Source organism: Rhynchophorus ferrugineus, unplaced genomic scaffold, assembly GCF_030347505.1.
Source record: "Rhynchophorus ferrugineus isolate W39M unplaced genomic scaffold, kcgeb_rfMv2 rfM2, whole genome shotgun sequence".
NCBI lineage: Eukaryota > Metazoa > Arthropoda > Insecta > Coleoptera > Curculionidae > Rhynchophorus > Rhynchophorus ferrugineus.
In genome coordinates this window covers 80,652,589-80,672,647 of record NW_027472581.1, presented here as the reverse complement: position 1 = coordinate 80,672,647, position 20,059 = coordinate 80,652,589, and the positions used below count along the sequence as shown (strand labels likewise).

At 30.4% G+C, this 20,059-nt stretch overlaps 1 protein-coding gene across 1 annotated transcript in view; it reads left to right on the top strand.

The window, feature by feature from the left end:
• The window catches only part of LOC143191424 (uncharacterized), a 47,881-nt gene extending 28,484 nt beyond the window's left edge, over positions 1-19,397 (top strand). Inside the window, exons 4-12 of the mRNA XM_076396477.1 lie at positions 20-199; positions 1,804-2,069; positions 3,340-3,676; positions 5,712-5,858; positions 7,188-7,353; positions 7,408-7,621; positions 7,684-7,852; positions 7,912-8,139; positions 18,958-19,397. Coding sequence (XP_076252592.1) covers positions 20-199; positions 1,804-2,069; positions 3,340-3,676; positions 5,712-5,858; positions 7,188-7,353; positions 7,408-7,621; positions 7,684-7,852; positions 7,912-8,139; positions 18,958-19,084 — 1,834 coding nt within the window. The 3' untranslated portion in view covers positions 19,085-19,397. The remainder of the gene's footprint in view (positions 1-19; positions 200-1,803; positions 2,070-3,339; positions 3,677-5,711; positions 5,859-7,187; positions 7,354-7,407; positions 7,622-7,683; positions 7,853-7,911; positions 8,140-18,957) is intronic.
• The last annotated feature ends 662 nt before the right edge of the window (positions 19,398-20,059 follow it).

Genomic DNA, 20,059 nt, shown 5'->3' with positions numbered 1-20,059 from the left:
AAATGTTATTATTGTCCAGAATACCGCATGCTCTCCCCAAGCCTGTCAATGTGAGATCAGATGAGGTGTTGGTGAAAAATGCCCCATCGAAGAAGAAAGGTCGATCTACGTTTCAGGTAGACAATGATGGAATACCTGTTATCCATGGTGTCAGAGTCCCTGATGATCCAAACGATACGAAAACCTGGAGAAACGCCAGGTAAGAATAAGGTTATTTATTCCTAAAATAACAAATTCTGCTTATTATGAATCGTCATTAATCTACTGAGCTTTCATGAGGTCGTACCTTGCCCCGTTGACGTATCAGTCATCATTGATTTCAGTCCAATATCTAGATGGGGTTATAATCATCCATTCATGTAATTTGATTGGTCAGTATAAATGTCCATTATAGGCTCCTGTAAGGAAAACATATTGATGTGTAGACATTTTATTGCTTCTTTGATAAAGTTAGGTACACAGGTGCAGCAGTGATAGCCCTGACAAGTCAAGTTTCATTGACCAATAAAATCTAAATACAAATAATTCACTTTCTGGGAAAAATTATTAAATAAAATTTAATAAAGATGTACAAATATGTGATTGTTATTCAGCTTAAGCAACTTTATGATTCACTGATAATATCTTATATCAAGTGAAAATCTAATATATAGTCTGTTCAAAGTTATTTTGTACATACGTCATTTATATTTATGACATCAAAACGTCGCAATGTTGCCGCACCAACTCTGACTTTTAGTTCAGTTTGGCTTTGACATATAATAAATTCTAATCTAAATGAAATAATTGAACAAAAATGTTATTAAATATAATTTATTAACATTATAGTATATCTAAAAACTACAGTTAATTATTCAGCCACAATATTTTTAAAATTTTGCATACGTGTGACAACCGGATGACTTTGACAGGCTCATTTGTTTACGTGTTCGAACTAATCAGACAGCGTCGTCTCTCTTTTTAACTAGACTAAAATGAAATTGAAAATATTGTCTGATTCTAAAACGAATTTGTTAAAATAAATATTTCTACTTTAGTTAAAAGAAGGAATCTGTTAAAAAGAAGTATAATAATGAAATGTTACTAGTTCCTATGGACTTAGAGTTATATAGTTGTCAAATTGGAATATAATTGGGAATTTTAAATCAATTAAAATACTATCGTTGTTGGTATATGGAATGAGTTTATTTTTAGTTGAGTAGTTTTATTGTTATAGTTATATATGCAGTTTTGTTATATGTAAACTCAGTAACCAACTATCTGCTGAGTCTAGTTATTTATATTGTCATTCGCCTATTGTAATTTTCTGGTAGCTTCTTAGTTGTCGTCTCCAACAGCTGCAGATACTTTCATTTTTTACTTTTCGTGGTACATCTGCTTTAGACTGTTCTGTTGTATAGTAGGCTTCTTCTTGTTTGATCCGAAACATTCCGACTGAGAACTTAAGAGTTTAATGTGTTGGTCTTGTTGAGCCAATGCGTATGCCTTTTCAATGACATTTGTTATCATATAAAACGTTCACAACTAATGACTTGGTAAAAATGAAAAGAAATTGAAACCTGACAATGTTTTAAATGAACGAGGATATATTTATCTCACTTATTGGTACCTTTAAGAATGGTTTCACTATGAAATAATCAACAAACAAACGAAAGCACAGGTGGTTGCTTTCGTTTGCTCTGTTTTATGATTATTTTTGTTGTTTTAAGGTAATACAGTCTTAATTTTGTTTATTGTTTAAAACTTTTAAGTTTTTTTTTGAGGTATGACATTTTTGCTTTATAAATCGCTTTTTTTATACAGAGTAATAAATGGTGAACTGATTCCTTACGAAAAAGGATACAAACCACCAGCAGCTATTCCCCTCGGAGAACTGGTGTACGCCAGCCAAATTAAGGAGAAAGAAGAACACAGATCTTTTGGACCCTTCACCAAACAGGATAATTACAAGAAAGCGAAAGAAACCGCCGGTTCTATCGGGCCATTCACCGTCAAGGACAACATTCAGACCGACGACGAAGACCGCACCGATGAAGACGTCGCCAAATATGTGAAATTTAGTTCATCAAGTGAGTATCGCAAAAAATACATTAATACCGGATAAAACCGATACTATTTTTTTAATAAACCCAAGTTGGGGGTATTTCTTACGTTACAATTTTGTCAATCTGTTCAATTAATGTGTTATTTAATATTAACTTAATTTATTTTTTTGAATTTCCTGCCATTAAGATTCTAGTCATTAATTATTCTTGGGTTCTAATAGACTAATAGTAGGTTTTGCTGTTATACCAACAGATTAGTGTTATCAACGAGCCTGGCTTCGATGTTAATGTATTGAAACAATCACCACTCATTACTCTTTGCTAGTTTGGTGGTATTTTATACAATAATCATTTCAAGGTTTCAATGAAAGTCATTGCTTCTAAAGTATCAAGAAACATGAACGATACTTTTTTTCGCTACATTGCTTTTGAATGAAAGAGATATTAGCGTATTACTTTTGACTTATGTCCAAAGATGTTTAAGTTCCTCTCTATATTTTGTGTGTATACCAATACTTTGTAATATGTTGAAAGACTGGAGTGGCTTGGAAATGTTTTTGAAGTCGAATGGAAAGATATTTTTGGATTTGATATTTGTCTTTTTTACATTGTCTATCCAGTGGAATTTTATGTGAACCTTCCTCTTGGACTTTTCTGACATAATTTGTAATAATAAAGTGTAACTGTTGTGCCATGTTATAACTGCGATAGATTACTGAGACTAAAACATTATACTAAATAAGATTGTAATTCTTGTAAATTTAATTTATTTTTTGTCGAAGATTGTGTGCCTTAATAAGTTTTAAAACATTGGATTCGTTAGTTATTTGTCTAATATAATGAGAAAACAAAAATAGAGATAATTCATCACTATACGACATTGATAGTAGGAAATAACGAGAGAAAACAGTGTAGTCACTGTGAGATAAGTGTTATATAATTTTTCATACATTTTGTAATGTTATATTATACTTATAATATTCCATCATCATTTTTTCTATAAACATATTTTTTCTGATACTAAGTACCTATCAGATCAGTTACAATAAATAATAGTCTTTCGTAGTGGTTTCAGTTACATTAAGCTACGAATACGTTAAATTCTGTCATTTTTAGTAGACCATAATGTTCTTCATCAACTATTATCAGATCACCCCCACTAAAATATTGAAACTCACTTGTACTCGGTACTCGGTACTAAATCAAACCAACTGAATTGGCGGTATCTTTTTGATTATCGAAATATTTTAAAAACTGATTCGTAGTCATAATGTCAAGATTGGGTATTTTCCAGGAGGTCTAGGACCATTTACCAAAGAAGACAACAAACTGGCTTCAAAAATCAAATTCATTGATTACATCAAGGAAATCAACGATAAGGAGGTCAAGAAAGCCCAGAGTCATCAACGAAAGTATCGATCCTACGATAGAAGTGACCACATAGACTGGCAAACCAGCAACTATCATCAGAACGATCAAAGTGTCAGCGCCACCAATGGCAATAACCTCTATAATAGTTACAGTGGAGCTACTTCCGATCAAAACGAGAGTAATAAGTTCCAGAGAAGAATGCTGCAAGATCCTCAAAGTCAAATTTACTACCCGCCATCAAAAATGTACAGTCCTCCAAGGTAAGCACTCCATATAGCTTATAAGTTTTTCAAAAGGTGTTAATTTAACCCAAAAACAATGAACATTAAAACCAGTGAAGAGATTACTGCTAATCTAATTAGTAGAAAGTTTACATGTTAACACTTTACACTTTTACTGAACAACAGTTTCTTTAACGATAGGTAACTATAGATTATCCCATTATTTACTGTTATTATGAATTAAAGAAAGAAATAATCACTCAGTGTTAAATAAAAAAATATTCGAAAAAAACATCAAATAAAATAACTATTTTTATCAAAACCGAATTCATAATAAACACATCAGACATACATATATCAGATATTTTTAGTGTTTAAAGGCTTATTATAATCACGTTACATGTTTTATCTTATGATTGAATACATTATATTTTATATATCACTTTTATTGATCATTATTTTTATTTCGTGAAAAGTCCTAAATTATTAAATATCAATAACGAAGATGTGAAAATAAGAGTCGTATATAGCTAATAAGTATAGGTAAATACAACATAATAGAATACATTTTAAATCATACTAGAGGTGTACAAATTAGTCTCAAAATAGTCGCTTTATAATTAAATATTTGCATTAAGAATAAATGCTGATCAATATGTTCTTTCATTTTACTAGTTGGAAGAATGCTTTATTTTGTTAAGTTATTATTATTTTACATCCAAGTCCATTTACAAAGCGATCCAATTTATAGGTCATGGGCTTTCGTTTAAGATGAGTTGTGACAAGTCTGGCGAATATGTTGTATAATGAACGTCCCATTTATATGTTTTCATGTAGACCTTTTCAGAATTTCCACTATTCGTCATCTTTTGAACGCAATCACAATAACTATGCTCATTTAAGTCACTTTTGCTATATAACTACTTCAGCAATCAATAGATATTCTACTATAATTTAGTTTATTTATTATCGAAGGCAACAAATAAATATATAGCAAACTTTTTAAAGATGTCCTGATGACAAAAACTATCTGAATAATATATCCGCCTCCTTCATTATCTTTATATGGCAATTAACTGTGAATATTTACACCTTAATTAATCGAGTCAGATTAAAGTTGCTTTTGGAATGAAAGTCTTATATGTTTCCAACTACTTTTATTTTTAACATCTTGTGTATTTGTTTATTAAAACATCTACCTTTGAAATTATAATAATGATTAGTTTTTAGAAATATAATATGATTTGCAATTTAAATACACTATAAATATAACAATAAAGCAGATGTGGTAAATAAACATTAGTGATAAGTTAGTAGATTGTAGCAGATGGTGTATCTGATGTAAATAGTATAAAATTTTTTAGTATAATTCAATAATAGTTTAGGGGTAGATTATTCTAAAAAAATATTTAATTCGTTTAATTCATCAGTGGATAAAAAAATTGTTATGGATATTAATAGAAGATAATTTTATTTTAACAAAGCTTGTTTCAACTAAAACGTTATCAATTCATTCCAATATAATGTACACCTAGTAATTAATGCAATATAGTTATACTTAATAATACAAGATGCTTTTCAACACACTTTTTTCAAAATGAGTTCGATAACTTACTATCTAACAGAACTTAATCAATGTGATACTCAAAATTACAATACTCAAAATAACAATAAAAAGCATATGTTTTCACATTCATCATACAACGAAAATAATATATTGTCCATGATATCATATGCGATAAAAATGACACGGTACTATATTAGATAAATGAGACAAATGTATACTAGTAATCCAAATTATTGGCACCATTAGTTTTAGGGATTGCAGAAATATTTTTTTACATTGAAATAGCCATTTGTTTGAACAAAAGTTAATTAATTAAAATTTGCCAGATATTAAGTAACATTCTAATTACTTACCTAATTAGCAATGATCTTTAATTTACTCTTGTTTATATATTATTCAATATTTATGTTAATATTTAATATTTATTTGCATCATACAAATTCAAACATAACATAATTACTCTAATTTAAACAAATTATAACATATAATCAACTATCTGATTTTCAGTGCCACAAAACTAAGTCCAGTAACATTCAATGAAGGAGTTCGAACCCCCGTACTCCAATACGCCCATCCGGAACTAGGAGTACAGCCAGCCAAGGTGACCCGAGACGATGAGGATTACGGACCTGGTGTTCTCAGAGATTCCTATAGGTAAATTATCAGTTATTGACGACATTATCCGCCAGGCGATGTTATCACCTGGAAAGTGCGCACAAATGAACATCGTAAATATCCCGGTAACAATATTCAAGGCCCACTACGCGATCTCTCTTCGTCACTGTTTACTCACCGCAGAACTGTACGTGCTGAATAATGCAAATGAAACGAAAGCGAATGGAGGCGAAGAACAGAATAATAAATTTAATTGCTCATAGTTGAAAGTAGATGATTATGGAAAATCACTTTCGTTATTCAATAAGTGATGTGTGCACGAAAATCGACGATATTGTACTATTAAAGAATGTTCGGTTAAAAATAGCTTAAGAACTGAATTAATTTGACGATGAGGATGTTGAGAGAACAGCTAAATATGTAACCACGTAATATGTGGTCGCTTTTTATCTTAATATTAGCATTTAAATAGACTAAAATAATGAATGAGTAATATTGCTTTTTTTAATAGACAAAAGCATGTATTATATTTTATTCAAAGGCTTTTTATATTTCTTAAGCATCCAAGTAATTGATTTTCTCAAGGACGTCTTACCAAACTTATCATGTTCTCAAATAATAGCTTCAATATCCATTCCATTCCTAGGATTCATGTTTTCAAAGTTTTGAAAAGTTCTATCATCAATACTAATAAAAGAAACATGTTTTATACATGTGTTTGTGAAGGCGACAATTTCCTGTTCTCAAATCTCAAAAGAATGCTCGCTGGGAAGAAATTTTCGTCGAATAAAAAGGTTATCGTCGAAAGTGATGTTGGAGGGTCGCTATGATCAGTGTATAGTCCTTGAAGGGAATTATGTTGAATAAGAAAAAGTAATTTTGCCAAAAAAATATGTTTTACTATGGTACGCCGGGGACTATTCATTTGACCTGTTATAATCTATCAGACAGAGAAGAAGATATCTGAATTGTTAACATGCATTCATTGCATTAACTCTTCACAGTATCGATAGTAATGACGACATACACAAAAATATTGTAAAACATCATCGGTGAAGAGGAAAATTGGGTGAAACCCGCAATTAACTAACCGAAACCGAAAACATTAAAAGGAATTATGACCAGATAACCTAAAATTATCTTAACAAAAGTGACCACAGAAGGTAATACTTAATACTCAATACTCAATAATAATAATACTTACTTATAACAGAACGTTATGTATTTTTAATAATATTTACTTATAACAACTCAGATAATACTTAGATAAATAAATAAAACACTACTATATAACACATTGTAAAAAGCCTGTATGATGCTTATATCGAAATTAATAGAAATTATAATAAAAAAACTATACGATTTCAGAGAAAAAGACTATACAGCCTATGGAGACAGTGTAGACACTGGCAGACAACAAAACAGGTACTACCTGGACTCTAATACAAACGGCATCGATTTCTACAAGAAGGACGTCATCAACTACCCTTTCAACACTTACTACGTCAAGCCTAAACAGGAACAGCCCTTCTGGGTATGAGTACTCATATTCTTTCTTAATGTTCAATCAATAACTTGATATTTGAAGGTTAAAATCACCGAAAGCATCAAGGATAATGTCCAAAATGGACTGGAGAAAATGCAGATGATCACCAGACCGGTGTTCGAGCCTTTGGTGGAAGCTACGCAGAAGATATCGAAAAATTTCGGCTTCGCTGGCCCCAATGCTCAGCGACAAGCTGAAGACAAAGTTGGTTTAATGGCTCCAGCTGCAGGTGGTTCTGTGATCCTTCCAGCTCTAGGTACAGAAACAGTTAAAACGGAATATAATACGGGTGCTGATGGTGTTTTTCGTGTTTCTAAGGTCTGGTAGCTGGAGGAGCAGCTCTGGGGCTAGGTGCAGCAGCTATGGGCCGACTTTTCAGTCCCGTTATCAGCATGAGAGCTTTACAAGAAGATAACCAGAACGGAATCGACCCAAATCTAATTTTCGTAATGCAATCACCGACCAAAACAGATGACGATCATGACAGGTATATTATAATATAAAAAATATAGTCAGCTAAACAATGCGAGCTGTCGATCATTGCAGGTCAACCAGAGACGTCCATAGAAGGTACCGAAGGAGTTTGTTGATCGAGGATGATACGCTGCAGTTAGCCGAAGAAGCCGAGAAATCCGATAAATTTCCCGGACTGATGAATCCGACCTTTTGGTCAGATACGCCGTGTTCCAAACAGATCTTCTGTCGAGTTATGCTGCAACAGCATCCAGATGAGACCGTATTTATGGAGAAGAAGATGGATACTTTACTTGGATCGTAAGTTAACGGTTTTTATAGTTTTATTAATATTTTTTTAAATATCGTTCATTTTATGCAAACAAAATCAGTCCTCAATGTGTAAAAGATGACGACATAATGTTTTTCTAGTAGTTGGTAGCATTGAACTGAATTAACACAGGCTTTTCTTAATTGAGCTCTTGAGTATCCTTGTACAATGAATTAATTAATCCCGTGACTCATTCACTATTTACTTGAACATCTATATTGAGGATAGGAAAGAATATTTTAATGAACATATTTTTTTAGAAATTGGTTAAGTTCTGGATTTTTATTTACAATGTTTTTATCAGAATTTTAATTATAAATTAATTTATTAGTTATTTTACTTTGTACCTGAATAAATTCAAAAAAGTAAATAAGTAAAAGTAAAAGTATGTGTGGAAAAAATCAGTATGTATATCTGATTAAAATTAAAATAGACTAATTCAAGCTAAAGTTAGTAGTAATACATACATTGTGGACAAGTTGATGTGATTTGGTTCGCTTCAATCTTTTGATGTCCTGCCTGTTATCGGTAGTTATATTGCTTCCACTGTTGCGATAGCATCTTTCCACGCTTTTTAAGATCATCGTGCAATTCTTCGTGATTTACGTAGCAATATGAAATGGTGATTTCAGTACCACATTTGCATCCCATAAATCCAAATAGACTTTATTATTGACTCATAATCTATATAAATCAATTTCTTTGATATTTGGCCAAGTTGAGAGTATCTTCCAACTAACTAATACGTTGTACAAAGTAAGTTGTTTAACTTTTAGTCTGATAATGTTTCTGATGATAATGATGATAATCTTTCTTCTGCATGATAATGTTTCCATTTTAGTCTATCATTTGAAGTGACTCGGTTCTGTCTTTTTGTTGCAAAATTGACGTAGATATATTTTGAGTTGTGACGGTATTTTCCAATCTCTATTCCATTTATGGATTATGTTGACTACCAATTGCAGGAATATTATGTTATAGTGGTTAACGTATACATAATACAAGAATATAATATTAGGAAATATCATAATCAGTAAATTGTAATTTTAGAAAACATAATATTAGAAAGTGTAAATGAAGAACAGTCCTATAATTAGGGACTTATTGGTCGTGGTATTTAATCTTAGGTAAATGTTGATCAAAAAAGGCGATATCTAGAGAAGACAACGAGATAGAACACTTTAAGGCTACCCAATATATCTATAAACCTCTTTGCAATATGTGAGTATTTTTCTTTATAATGCGATACCAGTAATCATTGATTAGTAGATAGCTTCACCAGATGTTAGCAGTTCATAAAATGATTTGACCTTCTATTTCCAATAAACACAAATTAACATTACCATATTTAACCAGTTTCCATAGTAAATATATCTTGAAACATTTTTATATAAGGTCCTATCTGTTTATATTTGTTATATTGTAATACATTTCATTGTTCTCAAATGTTTGATTAGCACTGCTCAATTAATATCTAAAACTATTACTTGTTGTTTTTCTTCATCTGTTATCTCCACATTGAAATCATTAATATTAGATATCCGAAATCAGTATCATATATTCGAATCAACCAACTAGCCAATTATATTGACATGACCTTTGATGTTAGGCTAAGGTGGAAGCCATATGTTAAAAAAAAGTGTGAAGCTCTCAATCTGAAATACAAACAAATATAATGGTTATTGGGAATATTTATTCAGCCCTGTCAGTATATAATAAGTTTTTACTTATTATATACTGACTTAAAAAGTCTTGAAACCAGTGTGGACATATGATGTCCAGCTCTAGGACTTAGCAATATTATTATATTAAGCGATTAATTGTTGATTTAGAAACTGTCGATCACGCTATTTAGAAATATGAAAGATATGAGTAGAAGCTCCATCAGCGCATGAATGTTGAGGTTATCCAGCTGCTAGATAATGATGGCTTAGTCAGAATATTAAGGAGAGTAAAACCATTTGATCTAGTTCAGTGAAGTAATTATTAAAAATCACTTCACAATTCATAGTGGCGTAAATGTTAAACTCAAAGTGTCCTAGAATAAGTACCGTAGAATAAACCAAAGCAAAATAGGATAAAAACAAACAGCTCTTTAGTGAAAATGTACGTTTTTTAAAGTAATATAAGTTAGTATATAGTCTAAATTATCTCTATTTTTGGCAATCAATCTCTATGCTTCTTCATATAGTCACAGGCTTGCCATGAAGTTACAAAAACACTGAAAACAATAATGAAATTTGTTAATTGAAATCGTGATGTCATAACTAACAAATGAAATAATTTATTTAAGGATATGTTTCAACAAATAATATATCATGAATTTTTAACTGTGAAAAGAGTTTATTCTTGTTAGATCCCACATAGTTTAAAAATATTTCTAAAACAAATTGACAAAGCTTATTTTATCATCATCATCGTCATTATAACAATCTGTTGCAATTAAAAACGATCGTTTGGATGTATTTTAACGCATATACTTAAAAGCTAAAGTTATAAGTAACACTATTCCTCCATGTGCATTGCTAAAATAATAAAACGCTGTAAAAATGAGGTAATGAATAAAAATGGAATGAAATAAAATTAACATTGTTCTAACTTTAGTTTCCTATTCCTTGTTTTGGTATAAAAACTAATTTTATTCAGTTATTTGGCCATTGCGTAAGTAATCATCAAAAAAAATGCGTAGGTTCTTCCAAAACATAAAAAGGAAGGTCTCAGTCGGATTCCGCCAAAACGACACCCATCGATATATTATGATAATTAACATCGAGATTCCAACGGTCGCGATTAGACAGCCGAAAAATGAATATTGATGAAGAACATTGACCTTATTTGGCACATTGACCAACTGTCAATCATCGCCATTATCGCGCGGTTCGGGCAAAAAGAGAATCTAGGCCGTACGTTGGCATCCGAAACGAGAGAAAAAAATCGTAAAGACACGGGAGTGGCCCAAAGAAAGTCTCTTTAATTTCTTCCGTAATCGGTAGGTAAGTTGTGACGGCTACTTTTTCCGAAAAAAAAAGACTCCTCGAAATGGGCCACCGACCGTTGATTACTTTCACTGGTCAGTGAATGACCGACTGACGCCCGGTTTGCGGCATTCGATTTCGTTCGGCAAGGTGGCGATGTCAACGGTCGTTGTAGGAATGTCGACTGTAAGGTGTCACAACGACATCGGCGTTTTTTTCTGATATAGCTGTGATGGCTCGGGAAGTTGTCAGTCTTACTTTCTTGTTGTCGTGCCGCCGAATTCGAATGGAAGACATTATCATTCAATTTGCATTAAAAGAATCCATTAAAATATAATATTGGTAAATATAGGGTGTACCATCTGTTGGCTTAATTTTTGAAGTATCTGTTATTTTTACAATCTTTTTTATTTATTACATTGTTACTAGTCGTTGCCAACTAACCTACAATTTTTTATTATAACTTAAATCTAGGTATATATTTAGGAGGACCCATGGTCCTATCTTAGTCTCTGGTGTTATAAAATGTATGTATTAAAGCTATTTTTCCATTAAATGTACACTACATACATACACTACACTACATAAGATCAAATGGTTTGATTCCTTTGCACCTGAGCACTATTCTGGGATTATCCAAGAGTTATATTAGTTTAATATTGATATGAGAATGGTACCTATTATCATGTATCTTTGCATTTCTCTTGATTTTCTGACTAACAGTAGGTATCTGAAGGTTTCAGTGTAAATAATTAGTTCGGTAGTATCTCGATGTACTTACAATCTTCTTAAGACTTTGTTGTCAAGAACTAGTACTGTATTTAGATTAATTTAGCGGAACGTACCCATAATTGAATGCCGTTTGTCCATGTAGGTTTCAATACTTGTATAATAGCAATTTACTATGTACTGATAATTGTGATTTTTTTCCAATTAACCAATACATTTTTCTATGTTTTAACTACAGTTTTTTCTTTTTCTTTTTTACATGTTCCTTCCAGCCAAGTTTTGATATTTTTCATTTGTGTTATATCACATATATGAGTAGGTAAAGAATTAGTCGCTTTGGCTTATTTTATTGTAGAGTAGCTTTCCCCTTGTTTAACTATGAACATGTATAATTTAAGATTTCAATAGTTTAGTGTGTGGTTTCGGTAATATTTTCTGTAGCTTATGAACAAGGCCGCTATACCTTACCTTACTGAAGACTGGTGCTACATTTAAGAATATAGCTGAACATATCTTTTTAACTTCATAGGGTTTTTTCATCACATGTTCGGCCGATATGCTGCATTGATCAAGTTAGTGAGTTTTATAATTTTATTTCTTGGTAATTTTTTCGGCAATTGTCCTGTTATTAATTCATAGCCTGGTGTTTTATTTGGATTAATGTCAACTTGACATCATTGGTTAATTATTTCGGCGTGCCAAACGTAATTGAGTCGTCAAATTCAATATCAATTTCATTGATTTTAAACCTATTTTGAAGAAGATCAGCAAATGCTCACCGTTTTTATTGATTGCTGCGTGTGTAATTTCTTTTTTAATAATAATAACGCTACAATACTCGATATTAATACATCATTTAGCGAAAAATGACCTACGTTGTAAGATTTTTTTACTACATCTTACATTAGATATGCTTAGTACATTCCTAATTTATAAATGAAGCTTTTACTATTGTTCTGTTGTACTTGCAACATATACAAGCAAAACAAGTGCGGAATAATACATCTGTATTTGTCTCACAAATTAAAATTAAGGTTACTTAATCTAAAGATAATAGTAATACTTATACACTATACCAGTCCTGATTTCCTGCGCCCTGTCCAGTAGCCATATTGCTTTCACGTTGCTAAAATTTGAGCGTTGGATTTCTAGTTGACTTGATACACCCCTCAAGTCCAAATAGGCCTTATAATAAACTGATAAAATGTTTTATATTAGAACGGGAGTATCTATTGTTTAACATTATATTTCGTCTCGTTAACATTTTGAGCTATTAAGCTATATTTTCTAGTCTTCAGCCCAATTTGTACATCTAGTTGATTGCCACTTGTTCTTTCGCTGTGAAAAAAATGTTATTTATTATAAACTATATATTATAAACTGTTATTTATTATAAACTGGTCTTCAGAACTCACCCTGTATTTACCCTGACAAATAATTAGCGCTGTATATATACCTAGTAGGGTAAATATCTGGTCTCTGGAAATATAAATACTGCTAAACAGCAACAATTCTTAAATTTGATGGTTTTGACATTTCTCTATGTAACAGTTTTACAATAATAATTATCCAGTGTTTAATGACGCTAATCATCGAAAGCTTAAAGAAGTTCGAAGTAAATGAATTGTAAGACTTATAGGACGAAAACCTAGCTGAAACTTTCCGAATATTCGGACAGCTTAACAGTTGATTAATTAAGTTTTTACATGTTTGCACGCGATGAGAAGATTTTAAGAAATGGAGAATTTCTACCATATGGATTGACTGAAATCATTTCGAGCTGTTTTAACATCGCGGTTACAAAAAGAAGAATTCTTTGTAGTATATTTTGAGTGCCAATGAAATATGAATTACTATGACAATCATAATGCCAAGCTATCCACCTCGACACCAAATTGAAACATTCATAGCCATAAATGCTTGCTGAGCACTTAGTGGGATCATCAAGGTATGACGAGATGCTAAATCCGAGTGAAAATGTTACAGCTGATATATATCGACGTATGCCTACAATAAAAATATCAGAATACGTGCAAGTACCTAATAAGATGTTAGTACCTCTATATACTAATTTGGAAATACTATGTATTCGTACTAATCTTGGTCGAGACCTTAAACAAAAACCTAAAAAAACTGTAAAGCTATATTAATCTCTTCGAGTAATATTTTACAAAAACAAAACAACAGGATAACAGTTTTAGAGTTATTGTTTTAAAACTTTTGACAGTTAAGCAGTTAAAAATGGCATTGTCTGTTACCATCTTCTTTAGATTTTCTGTATAGTTAAGACATTTAAGTATTGAAATAATAATGATATTACCATAAGTTCATTGAATGTATAGAAACATGCTAGCTGATTTGTACAGCTGATATTAATAACTTTGCCTCTAATAAGCCAAAACTGAAGACAGCCGTTCTGAAATAATTTATATTTTATGAAGAAGTCTGACTATGTTTTATGAATATATGTAAATGATAAATCCAACGATCTACAAACGGTTAATTGTGAAACGATAGATTTATATATAGTACTATAAAATTGTTAAGAGAATCAAAAAGTTAAGAGAAGCAATATTTCTATAAAAATAAGTTACTATCCTGTGACAGTAAAACTAGATAAAACGATAAATAACTAAAATCAATAAAAAGAAATATTACAAAGCTTAATAATGAACAATAATGAAATGAAGCAAACAAGTAGTGACTATAAGACGGAGAACAAAGTCATAAAACATCAAATTTTAATAAATAAAATCAGTCAAAAAATCTAAATAGCAAAATGAAAAAATGAGTAAATTTTAATTTAAATGAATCAAATAAGGCATAAAATAACAGAAGTTATAAAAACTTAAAACTTCTAAATAGTTCGTATTAATCAAGTAATAATAAGTTATATTACTCAATTTTCAGTGATTACGATAATTGGTATTTACAAAATAAAGACCTAATTAATATAAATAAAGGAGAGATATAGCATAAAGGTATAATAAATAATTTGAAAAAAACATTTCTAATGAACGTACACTTAATAATCGGACGGCCTTCCATGGCCAAATCCCATCCTAACTTCTCATAAACTTTCGCTGACCTACATGGCCTTCTAGATATGCAGCAAGCGCAATATAAATACTTTCTACTGCTTATATAGTAATTATCATCATACCAGCTGTAATATGCACAGAAAACAATGCCATTTCTTTTCATTTATGTGAGAGTAATTGTTGAACATAATATAGTATATATACTTTAATTGTATTATATTTATATGTATGGTATTTTAAATAATCGTATTAAATTATCGTATTAAATTTTATTTAAAAGACAATATTTCAGTTCTTAATTGTTTATTTTTATTTAACTGATATATATTATTTTAATTTTTTTATATTGGTCTTACACTGTGAATAAAAAATGAATACATAAAGAATAACAAAAACGTAATTAGAGGAAGTGTTAAAATTAAGTAATAAAACAATAAAAGTATATAAATATTAACGTTTAACACACTATATTTAATAGAATAACATTTAAGGAAGGATTAACACTAAAATAGCTAAGCTAAAGATAGTTATCAAAAGAATGATGTTGTTGATTGTACTTTAAAACATTCCTTCAATAAAGGCAACTGAGTGTCGACCATCTTTCTTTCACTTGTACCAGATGCGAAGAAATGGTTTTTATGTGTGGTCTTGATGCCATGATAACGACGTCAGATACTGTAATTGAAGATAGATAAGATTGTGGCGATGCCTATTTGTTCTTTTATAGCCTCCTGACATGTCATTTATTATAAAAATGATGGATGTTTTTAAACAAATAGCAGATTATTTTTTCGTAATATATATATTATCATAGTTATAAATATTTATTAATTATTGTTAATTAAACGTAATTAAAATAAACAATATTAAAATATTAATATTAATTAAGTTCAAATATAAATAAAATATTACTATAAATAAATGCTATATATAATATAATATTATATAATAAAAAATATAATAAAAAAAATAGATTTCAAAAAATTACAAACCATTTCTAAAGGAAATCAAGTTGGTATCAAACAATGGTCTACTTACACTAATATCCAGTGAATCATTATTTCATATTCAGTTGCTAATGAAGGTATCTTAATTAATTGCTTTAATCTTTTAAGTTGACTTTCTAGATTATAATTATTAATATTGTTTTATCTTTATTGGTAATCTTGTTGGCTGTCACATTGTTCTGACCTTAAGATAACTAATTTTAATTTTCCAACATTTGCAATTTGCAAACATTTGTTCGTGGGATAATATATGATACGTTATTCTATCCAGCAGTTTAAATTCAGTTTTCAGTAGTGCTGAGAACTGATGTTTTCATCAATTTATTGTTTTAAATCATAACATCACTTGTACAACAATTATTTCAATTTATTTATTTATATAGATATCAATTCTGTTTGGAAATTATCTGATCTTGTAAAAAAAACTATATCCAGGTATATGATATTCTATATTGATAAGTTTATTTAATATGTCTTAAACTTAATTATTTGTATATTGAAATTTGGAGTCTGTCAATGTTTATAAGTCACTTTTTTACAAAAATAACGACCAATAATGAAATTAAATAAACAAATTGTGACTGAAGGTCACAAAACAAATTCATAAAAAAATCAGATATGTTATCAGAAATAGTTAAACTCCAAAGGGATTAAAATATACAATATTTCAAAGAAACTAAAATTGAAATATCAAAACTAGTAAATTCTAATTCAAACGAATGAAATTAGAAAGTATATTTACAGAATTAATTAACAAGGTAAAATTAAAAATAAATCTAAAAGAACAGAAGTTATAAAAAATTAAAACATTAATAGTTAGATTAGGTATTAATCAATTAATAATATATTACTCAATTATCAAAGATTACGATAATTAGGATTTATAAAATAAATATTAATATAATTTATATGTACCAGATATCCCAAATCTTCAGATTCGGTATCAACTTCCTTTTACATCTACAGTCGCTAATATCATCGCCAAAAATCCCATCAAATTCTGAATCACTTGGATTTGCTTAGTACTTAATTTAATTTTGAATCAGTGGTCTTTTCTTATACATATTGGGTTTTTGATAACTTAATTATTTTTTATAACATCTTTATTAGATACGCTTAGTTCAATCCTAATTATACATTAATTTATTATTACTTTTCATTTGTACTTGGATTAATTCACAAGCAAGACGAGTGCGAAAAAATACATCAATATGTATCCCTCAATAATAAAATTATAATAACTTATTATTATTAGCGAAAAACATTGGTAATAAATCGAGAAACCTTGGACAGCGTTAGATGACTAGTTGATTTGAATTTTTAGTGCAACCCCATATTCGCACCCCATAGGTCCAAATTGGCTTTATAATTGTCTTATAAATCAACCTCTTTGATTTTAGATCAAGTTGGGAGTATCTGATTAAAAGCTTGTGAGACATCCAGGAATATTGCAGGGCAGTATTTCTTTTCCTCAAACGCTTTTTCAATAGCCGCAGTTTCTGTGCACTTGATCGATTGTTGAGTGATTTCGAAAACCAAACTGAAAATATGGTGTTATTACAAAATTTTTAACCTGTCTAAATATTAGTTTCTCAAATAGTTTTGATATTGCGGCTAGCAGCAAAATAGGCCTGTAAGATTCGACTTGTTCTGCAGGTTTGTCAGGTTTTTTGAGCATAATTATTTGTGCAACTTTAAAGCATTTCGGGACATACTTTAGCTTTAAATAGGCATTAAATATATATGTCAACATGATGATTGCTTTTCGTGGCAGTTCTTTCAATAATCCAGGTGAAATGTCATCTATACCAGGTGCCTTTTTAGGATTGAGGTTATCAATTTCAGTGGTAACTTCCAGTGGAGAAATTAGATTTAGATCTACATCGGATTGATAAACAGGATGTTAAAAACACCATGGTAGATTCTATATCATTCTATATCATTAGGTTGAAATATGTTAGCTAAGTATTGTGCGAACAATTCAGTTTTTTCATCGTTGCGTCGAACCCATTCATTTCGATCATTTTTAATTGGCAGTACTCGAATAATTGGTCTTAAATCTTCGAGTTGTTTTTCATAGTGAACAATCTTTGTCTGCTTCTGGGCTTAATTCACTTACACATTTTTGAAAGCAATTCTGTTTATATTCTTTAATCTTTTGATTCGTCTGATTACTAATTATATTAAAAGTAGTTTTGTCTGCAGCGTTTCTGGTTCTGTGCCATACTAGATTTTCGCCTTTCTTTTATCATTTCTATAATTTCGAGGGAGTAAATTTCTTCATACTCTGATTTCTCTCTTGGTATTGGGCATTGGGCAGTAGCATCTTTTGAAGCTGACCGAATTTGTTCAATTATATTTTTGGTTTGTTGCTCAAGATCATCTATACCTTTAAGTCTTACTTTCAAACTGATATATTTGTTGGTAAGATTAGGCTTTTTTGCTTTTCTTAGGATTGTCGCGCCCAATGTTAACAATATTGGAGTGTGATCAGATATTATATCGCACAAGCTTTCTGTACAAATTTGATTTAATGAGATGCATTTTGAAATGAAGAAATCCAGCAGGTGTGGGACTTTATTACCGTCTGTGGGCCAGTAAGTGAGTTCGCGCCCTGAATGATAATTGCAATTTGTAAGGTTAATGGCTTTGAGTAATTCGTTTCCTTTTCCAGGTATTATTATTCGTGAACCCCAAGCTGTATGTTTAACATTAAAGTCTCCACCAATATAACTTAATTATAACAATAATTTAAAACCAAAACACTCAAGAAAGGCGCAAATGCACTTGACAATTTCTGAGATTTTACTGATGAATATCGATATTATATATCTATGATTCAGCTTTTGAGAAGTCACTCATCGTTGGCTTCCGCGAACAGATTTCTGTTATAGGAGCCAAGTACGAAATAATTCGTAAAACTTATTTTTAAACACACTTTTTATGCATTTTTATGATAACTATGCACTAGAATTAGGGTTTTTAAAAGCATAATGTGATTAAATATTTTACGTCAGATTTCTCAAAACGTGTTAATGAATTGTTTTTCTTTTCAGATTACATCCTGATCTGGCATATTCTGTATCCCACCATCTCCAGGACGTCATGGACGCTATAAAACAGAGGGACTGTTCTCGATTTTCTTGCAGTCGGACGTTTCCCCTACCGACCAGGGCAGCTTAATCAGGAATAACGAGGTTACCCGAAACAATCCCAAATCAACTAAAGTTGAACACATCGACTACTGATGATGCGTGGAAAGAAGTATTGCTAAACGTACCGAAAATCTCTAAAATACTATCTCGTCTGTTTCAATAATATTTATTGAAATCGTTTTACGCTGTAATATAATTAGAAACTAATGTAACTTATTTATTAATTAATTAATCGTATAGGTTTTAGCGTATGTGTTGGTTACCAATTTATATCTACGTCTAGAATAATTGTACCAAAAGAAGCTTTGTAAATTTGCCGAATATATTTATATTTATATATATTTCAGTAGTATTTTTCTAGAAAATAAGTCGTAGGAATAGTCGTTGAGGGCTTGATGTTAATTCAAATTATACTTTTATGACCAAATGATATATTGATCATGACTAGATACAACGGCCTAGTATGGGTATACATTAATCAATTTCCTATCTATGACAGCTTATTAAATCAAACACTGATACTTACGTAATAATATATTAATTGTTTTCGTAACAAGGATATCAAAACGACTCATATAATTGATAGTTTCAAACAATATAAGAAAAGCATTATATAAGAATAAGGAAATACAAAACACAAAAATCAGATATGGTTACTTGGTCATGATTTTCATTTTGATTGAAGTTTCCATTAAGCTCTTATCGTCAACAAGATATTGAAAGGTCTATTGTTTATTATTTCATTGTGTTTTCATCAGTATATTATATCTTAAGTGGATCTTACAGTAGTATTGTTTTTTATCAAGATCAATGACCAGTTCAGTTAGTCAATATGGTCAAGACTTTACTTTTTTTATGGTCATATATCAAAAAGACGATCAGAAATCCGTATAAGGCTTAAAAAATCTCATGGTTTTTTTGGAGAACGATCTATATATTAATCGGCTTAGTGAAAAATTTGCCTCCCTTTTTGAAGAAACCCTCATCAGGGCATTAAATTTGA